This window comes from Porites lutea, chromosome 3, assembly GCF_958299795.1.
Source record: "Porites lutea chromosome 3, jaPorLute2.1, whole genome shotgun sequence".
Taxonomy (NCBI): Eukaryota; Metazoa; Cnidaria; class Anthozoa; order Scleractinia; family Poritidae; genus Porites; species Porites lutea.
Window position 1 is genome coordinate 49,301,366 of NC_133203.1, and position 8,723 is coordinate 49,310,088.

The following is an 8,723-nucleotide window of genomic DNA, read 5'->3' on the forward strand; positions in this document are numbered from 1 at the left end:
TGGAGAGAGAGGGGGAGGGGAGGAGAGGGGAGAGAAAGTAAAAAAGAACCAAAAAGAAAAAAGAAAAGAAAGAAAACAAGACTACAACCTGATAAAAGCCGGGACTGTTGTATATTTAGGCAGGGATGCTACAGCTACTTTAAGGTCCAAAGCGAGCGGAGATATTGGTCTACAAAGTCGTGAAATCATAAAGGCGTTTACAAGTATGGTGAGGGCACAAGCTTACCACCCACCTGTGAAGGTCTGTAGACTTCGCAAATTTGTGGAGCTATATCAATCTTGATTCCTTTCTGGAGGATCAGGTAAGGGAGCGTTATATGGGGGTCATTTTAATAAATTCCATGAAAGTATATTACAGTGCAGAGTAAAAACCGAGAGTGAATTGAAACTGAATGTATCACTAAACAGTACAAAATGGAAGATCCATATTTTCTTCAAATTGTATCACTCAAAACACCCAAGTTTAAGCAGCCATTTTGGAATGTCGAACAAACCACGATGAAAATAAACCCTAAAAATCCACTCACTTTAAAGATTTTCCTATCAATACAATCAAGAGGGCCCAGCTAAACCAGCAGAGGAATTTCGTAACGAATCGATGACGGAAAACGAAGAAAAAAACGAAATTATTGAGGCCAACTATGCTTGGAATATTGATCTCACGAGCTGCAGAAAGATGGCTTTTCTCAACCGTGATTGGTCGAAATTGCTCCCGTAAATCTTTGCAAACTGCAGTCCAACCTCCTCGGAGTGAACAGCTTCTCACATGACCAAATCGTTTCTAGTTTGGGTGAACCATTTCACACAAAAGAACTGAGACTATTTTTATTTCAAGAATGATCATTTCTTAATTACTTAAACTATTTCGTAATTCATCACTAGACCATTTTGCGTTTTGTCTGTGCTATTTGATATGATTTTATTTATATAGTAAATAGCATGATTTGTAGTGATATTTGGAATAAATACCACGAGTGATATTTCGAAATTGTTATACGTAATTTCACCAGCCGTTAGGCGACTGAAATTTGAGACAATTTCGAAATATCACGAATGGTATTTCACGAAAAACCAACTATCGCATACAAATCATGCTATTATTTATACTACTACCCGCAAAAGGTTTGTAATACCACTGCTCTAAGCCAATCAAATTGCAAACATTTCTCATGTAGTAGTATAATTGCTGGTAACGGCCGCCCATAGAATACTTTACGGACAGGACTAGCCTGTGTAATTTCGAAGTGTGAAAATCATTCGGTTATCGTCGGGAGTGATAAAAATCACTCAGGCTGGAAGGAGTGATGTTATATACATTACTTCGAAAATATGCTGTAGCGATTTGATCAGAAAAAGAAGTTGATGAAAATCTGTTGTCTCAATGTACCTCCGAGTTTTCGTTAAAAAACGCCTGCTCTGCAGGCTAAGATACCCTCTGACACTTACGCGGGCAAGTAGTGAATTAACTCCGAGGAGCGTTTCACTTCAAAAAAAGTCGGCATGTAAATCCATTTCGAACAGCAAAGTTTATACTTGTTCAGACATAAATACAATCACTGCCCCAGCTTCCGTGCTGGTCGATCTCGATGACTGCCGCCTCGCAGCCTCGCGAAGACGCGAGGCTGCGAGGCGGCAGCATAATAAAGCCGTGCGCAAAAGTTCCAAGGTAGAGAATGAATCTCGAAGCGATGTAACATGAGGTTGTGTAAGGTAACTTTTTCGACGTAATGCATAACAGAGAATGCATTGTTTTCGAGCAAACACGTGCATAGTATATTGTATGAGTATAATGCACAAGTGCGTTTCATGACCGGTAAACGACGGACACATGCATTACTCGTAAATTACGGTAATACATGACATTTCTAAACAAAGTGAATAGCACGCGCGTGTAGGTAAAATCTTTGCTCGTTGGCACTTAGCGATAGCTAAAATTAGTATTATGACTGCATCGTGTAGGGGGTTTACGAGCAACTCGCTCGCTGAGCGTAGAGGTACCAGGTAATAATAATAATAATAACTGTTTATTCACAAATCCAAATCGAAAAAGTGAAAAGGAGATAAAAGAGGTTATCCCTTTCTAGTTTATCTCCTGATAATAAAATACATTAAGAAATAAATTATTTACAACTGTTTAAAATAGTAACTATGTATGTATATAAAACATCACACAGTAAAAGAACTTAGTGTTCACTAGAAAAACCTATAAGATAACGTCTCAGTCTGTTCTTGAAAATATTGAAATTCTCCGCCTCAGCAACTTCCTTTGGGAGATTGTTCCACTTATCTTTTATGCGTATAAAAAAAGAATGTTAAAACTATTTAAAGTTGCTGATGTAAGCTTAAGTTTAAAACGATGGTTGGCTCTTAAGGGCCGAAAATCATGTGCGAATGTAAAAAAATGCCGAGGGATCAAGTCCATTAAGTCTATTTATTGTCTTATAACACTCGATAAGCGACGAAAATAATCTTCTTTGTTCAAGTGATGGCCATTTAAGGAGCTTTAGGCGTTCTTCGTAAGGCATGTCTTGCCCAACATTTCCAAGGGCGCATTTAGATACTCTACGTTGTACTTTCTCCAAGGTGTTTAAGTCTTTTTTAAGGTGTGGACACCAAACTGGAGAGCAGTACTCGAGTATCGGACGTACTAGACTCTTATAAAGTTTTGAAAACAACTGAGGATTTTTAGGACCCACCGTTCGCCTAATGAATCCAAGCACACTATTTGCCTTATTTGCGCATTTGTTAGCTTGCATACTCCATGACAGGTTCGAAGTAATATAGATTCCGAGATCCTTAACTTCAGATACAGCTTTTAATTGGTTACCACATAGATGGTATTGAGGACTTGAGTAATCATTTTTTTTAGAAATGCGCATCGCTTCGCATATATCTGTGTTAAATTTCAGCTGCCAGACATAGCTCCAAGATTCCAGGCGAATAAGATCTTTCTGTAGCTCTTCAACATCTTCCTTAGTATCCCTGAGTATCCTATACAATTTCATATCATCTGCAAAAAGTTTTGTGTTTGACATAATGTTTCTTGAAATATCATTAATATAAATTAGAAATAAAATGGGTCCCAGCACAGTTCCTTGGGGGACACCAGACAAAACGGAAGTCCAAGATGAGTGATGTCCCCGCAGAACAAAGCGCTGGTACCGATTGGTGAGAAAACTTCTAAGCCAAGACAGGAGTGGACCTTGGATACCATATGCGTGTATCTTTGTCAAAAGGCGTTCATGTGGCACCGAGTCAAAAGCTTTTGAAAGGTCCAAAAATATAACATCAGTTGTCAAGCCTTTGTTTCTCCCGCTGGCCCAATCGTGAAAAGATGATAATAATTGAGAAAGACAAGATTTCCCTTTCAGGAAGCCAAATTGCTCCGGAATAAAGACCTCGTTTGTAATCCAAAACTGAACAAGCTGCTGTCTTACTATCATTTCACACACTTTACACACCACCGATGTTAGCGAGACGGGGCGATAGTTCTTTCGATCGCTTTTAGCACGTTTCTTATGCAAAGGAGTAATGTCAGCCAATTACCAGTTGTGTGGTAAAATGCCTGATGCAAGAGACGCATTAAAAACGTCACTAAGTGATGGAGACAAGGTTCCAGCACATTTCTTTAAAATCATGGGATGTATACTGTCCGGGCCAGGAGATTTACGAGGTTTCAACTCGCTTAGAATCTTGCTAACAACCTTAGGTGAACAGTGTAGAAGACTAAGATCCTTGTCTTTAATAACTTGATCAAATGATGGAAAATTATCAAAGTTTTCGGCTGTAAAAACGGAAGCAAAATATTCGTTCATGCACTCAGCAATGTCATCTTCGTTGGTTAGCACATTGCCATTATGTAACTTTATTAGGTATCTGAGTTTACATCTTGTTGTTCTTTAATCTTTACAGGAGCTCTTATGTCTTGTTTACAGCATCACTTAACGAATTCTGCTAGACAACTAACTGTAACTAATCTCAACTACTCACCCCCTTGTGCTAAACGCTGGCAACTTATATGAGTAAAACGTAGGTACGTTTAGGCTTGCTGACCATGAGAGTTACAATCACTTTTCCGAGTGACCTAAACGAATTTCCTGTTTATAACCAAAGTGGAATAAACAAACCTATAAGAAAACCAATGAAAGCGTGACAGCTAAACCCACGAGACTCTACCATAAACCAAAACAGGAACTCTGATGTAGGTAGCAATCAAGGTCAGCGACGGTTCCAAAACGTGCCCACTTCAAGGACTGACAATCGAATTTAATAAATGACATTCATGTTGAAAAACTACCTTAAAAGGTAATAGAAGTTGAAAACCTGTCGACACAAATACGGATTAACCTTGATCTATAAACTAATCATAACAAGACTCTTGTCACGAGTGAAACGTCAAGCACAAACACGAAATAAACTTAAAATAACCTTCAAAATACTTCACAATAATTGTCACTGTCTGGGTCATCTAATCTTTTGATAGAAATTATATCAAACCACTAGTCAGCTAAGAGAGCTTGGAGTTTAACAATTTGTTTTGGAAGACTAGTGATATTTAGGGGGGCTATTTTGAAACCGCGAGTTATATTATGGGAAATATTGACCAGGAAGTAAGAGGGTGGTCTGTATTCGTGTGGGTTGTCCAATACTCACAAACAGACTCCAATGGTGTTAGTGGTGATAAGAAGGGTCTCCATTGTGGAAAAGCACCCTATTCCAATGGTTCTATTGGTGAATATGCATCTCATTAAGGGGACCTAGATTATTTTCTGATGTGGTCTGGCTGGGTACAGGGCAATTCCAATGGTCCATTGGTACCAACGGTACGATTGGTACCAATAGAAAAGCACCCTATTCCAATGGTTCTATTGGTGAATATGCATCTCATTAAGAGAGTTAGATCATTTTCTCATGTGGTCTGGCTGGGTAAAGGGCAATTCCAATGGTCCATTGGTACGAATGGAACGATTGGTACCAATAGAAAATGATGTCATTCCAGTGGTTCTATTGGTGAATATGCATCCATTAAAAAATAAAAATCTCCATCGATTCATATGTTTATGGGTGATAAGGAGACATTCAAACTTCTGCTGTTTTTCCACGGCAATGGGTACAATCCTGAAATCATCAGTAGATGGATTCTTCTAGCTCAGTCCTGGGCCTCATCGCAAGCTACAGCCGAGTAAAGAGCACGGCAAATACAATTTGTCAACGACAACGTTGACATTAAATACATCAATGGTTTTACTATGACCTTGATTATAGCAAACTGTTGTACCTCAATGGGTTACCACGACAAACCCCACGTCAACAGTCAAAATTGACTTCAGCCACTTGAATATAAAACGGCTGTTTTAGGAGCCACCAAATACAATACAAAGTCATAACCAACAGCATGATATAACCACCCTTTTCGGAAACTCTTCATTGAAAACTTGTTTTGGTTTAAACGCTTCCATCTAGATAATGAAATTGCGGTAAGAAATTTCAGAAGTTAATTTCACAGTGAGTTGAGTACAGTTGTTAAAACCTGTTGCCTCAATACCACTTTGCTAGTTTCGCGCCTTTCCGCGTTGTTTCGGGTTCTTTTAAACAAGTAAGAATTACCAAAAAATAGTGCTTGCGTACAGGAAAGAAGACATTCATATGTCATTTTGTTGTTTGCTCGTGAATCACAATAAACAGAACGAACACGACAGTGACGCGTTACCTTTCAATTTTAATGTTCGTACGATGTTTGTTATACTTGCAGCACCTTCAGATACTTAGCGCGTTTCTACTTTGTGTGAAAGCGAACTTGTTTTGCGTGGTTAGCCTATAGAACGAGGAATATTCATAAGAATTATGGCGCGTTTTCAATTGGTATAACAGTGAACTTGTTTTGCGTGGTTGGCTTATAGAACGAGGAATATTCATAATAATTATTGGTGCGTTTTTACTTGGTGTAAAAGCGAACTTGTTTTGCATGGTTGGCTTATAGAACGAGGAATATTCATAAGAATTATAGTGCACTTTTACTTGGTGTAAAAGCGAACTTGTTTTAACTTGTTTTGTGTGGCTGGCTTATAGAACGAGCAATATTCATAAGAATTATAGCGCGCTTTTACTTGGTGTAAAAGCGAACTTGTTTTGCGTGGTTGGCTTATAGAACGAGGAATATTCATAATAATTATTAGCGCGTTTTTACTTGGTGTAAAAGCGAACTTGTTTTGCATGGTTGGCTTATAGAACGAGGAATATTCATAATAATTATTAGTGCGTTTTTACTTGGTGTAAAAGCAGACTTGTTTTGTGTGGTTGGCTTATAGAACGAGGAATATTCATAATAATTATGAGCGCGTTTTTACTTGGTGTAAAAGCGAACTTGTTTTGCATGGTTGGCTTATAGAACGAGGAATATTCATAATAATTATTAACGCGTTTTTACTTGGTGTAAAAGCGAACTTGTTTTATGTGGTTGGCTTATAGAACGAGGAATATTCATAATAATTATTAGCGCGTTTTTACTTGGTGTAAAAGCGAACTTGTTTTGCACGGTTGGCTTATAGAACGAGGAATATTCATAAGAATCATAGCGCATTTTTACTTGGTGTAAAAGCGAACTTGTTTTGCGTGGTTTTCTTATAGAACGAGGAACGTTCATAATAATTATTAGCGCGTTTTTACTTGGTGTAAAAGTGAACTTGTTTTGCGTGGTTTTCTTATAGAACGAGGAACGTTCATAATAATTATTAGCGCGTTTTTACTTGGTGTAAAAGTGAACTTGTTTTGCACCAATAGGACCATTGGAATAGCATAATTTTCCATTGGTACCAAACGTACCATTGGTACGTATGGACCATCGGAATTGCCCTGTACCCAGCCAGGTCACATGGGAAAATAATCTAAGTCCCCTTAATGAGATGCATATTCACCAATAGAACCATTGGAATAGGGTGCTTTTCCATTGGTACCAATCGTACCATTGGTACCAATGGACCATTGGAATTGCCCTGTACCCAACCAGGTCACATGGGAAAATAATCTAAGTCCCCTAAATGAGATGCATATTCACCAATAGAACCATTGGAATAGGGTGCTTTTCTATTGGTACCAATCGTACCATTGGTACCAATGGACCATCAGTTTGACGAATCGTATCCGTTTGTGTATATTGGACATGTGTGGTATTCGTTGCCACATTGCGCTTTCGGCTTATACGAATATGTGAGATAAAGTTAGATGCGAACATGAAGTCTTTGCTCCTTTTGAATTCAAATAAAGGCCACTGAAAACTGTTCCATCTAGCTGCATTCTCCCAAGAAAAGTCTTGTTGACTGTCTGCCTTAATCCTTGTTTTCACTACCGCATAAGCATAAGCATAAGGGCGTACGCACGTGCAGAATGGCATATTTGACTCAATTCTCGATACCAGCTCTCCTCTACCCGAGGATAAACAAGATGGCGGACTAGTTCGTCCTCCGTACTGCTTTTGATATGTTCGCATGAGGTCTAGGTCAAAGTGGCTTATGATTGGTCCACGGAAAAGTGCTTATGCTTGTGCTTATAACGACCCCGTTTTCTTTTGTTTACACATGTCCTTGTGCTTATGCCAGAAACTCATGCTCGTGAATATTCACTTTTACCATATTTGGAAACCTTAGTGACAGACATCCATTTTCAACAAAATGGCTGCCGCGCGATCACCATGTAGATGTTTTAAGACAAGAGTTCTGCATTTCAAGATTTAAAATACACCGTTAAAAGACAGAAAATGGAAAGAGAAAGATCCAAAGAATGCTCAGCTTTCTTTTTGTGGAGGAAGGGAAATTTTTCATCAAGAAATCGTCCTTCGAGGAATTCAACCTTGTTTTCTTCACGACGGAGCGCACGGCTGTTTTGAAATGCAACTAAGGTAGTGAAGTTTTTCAGGTACATTTTGCACTCTATGGCCAAGACAATTACGTTTTTGAAAGGGAATTTATGTATTTTTAAATGTTTCATAGACGTTTTATAAATTTTTCTCTTCGGTGCTTAAGAGAAAAATTACAAAATGTGCCCCGATTTGAGATGGATTTGTATAGGTAATAGCATGATTTGTAGTGATATTTGGCATAAATACCACAAGCGATATTTCAAAATCGTTATGCTTAATTTCACGAGCCGCCAGGCGAGTGAAATTTGAGACAATTTTGAAATATCACAAGTGGTATTTATGCCAAATATCACATACAAATCATGCTATTATTTGTTTATACTACTGCCCGCGAAAGGTTTGTAATTTTCACATGTAGGTATTTCAAATTAAGCTGAAATACCACTGCTCTGAGCCAATCAAATTGCAGAAATTTCTCACGTAGTAGTATAATGTGTTGAATTTTGTCATGCCAGTGCTCAGCCGATTTCACTTGCGTGAACGGATCCACGATCCAGAGAGTATTTTCCGAATTGCTTTAAAGGATTAACGTTTTGGACTTTGAATAAAAATTTTCAAGAAACGGCTTCGCGGCTAATGAATTTTATTCGAAAAGTAATTGCGAGGACGTCAATGGGGGTCATAATGTTACGTTTGGCCCGGGTGGTAAGGCAATAAAATGCTTCTCAGTGTTTCGGTAAGATTCCTGGTTTCAACCTTTGAAAGCTTTCTCGGCTTTCGGGAGTTTGTCCCCCGTTTGGCGGCCATTTTTTTAAGCGGGCGCGGGAACCTGAAGTAAAATTACGTCACGTTGTTTACGAAGTTTGAT

At 38.5% G+C, this 8,723-nt stretch overlaps 1 protein-coding gene across 1 annotated transcript; it reads right to left on the reverse strand.

Annotated features, from left to right (window-relative positions):
• Positions 1 to 2,381: 2,381 nt before the first annotated feature.
• On the reverse strand, positions 2,382 to 3,035 carry LOC140932443 (uncharacterized). The gene has a single exon (XM_073382053.1). The coding sequence runs from the start codon at positions 3,033 to 3,035 to the stop codon at positions 2,382 to 2,384; it is 654 nt and encodes a 217-aa protein (XP_073238154.1).
• Positions 3,036 to 8,723: the final 5,688 nt, after the last annotated feature.

Coding starts and splice junctions, on each gene's coding strand:
- LOC140932443 (XM_073382053.1), bottom strand. CDS start 3,035: ATGTCAAACACAAAACTTTTTGCAGATGATATGAAATTGTATAGGATA.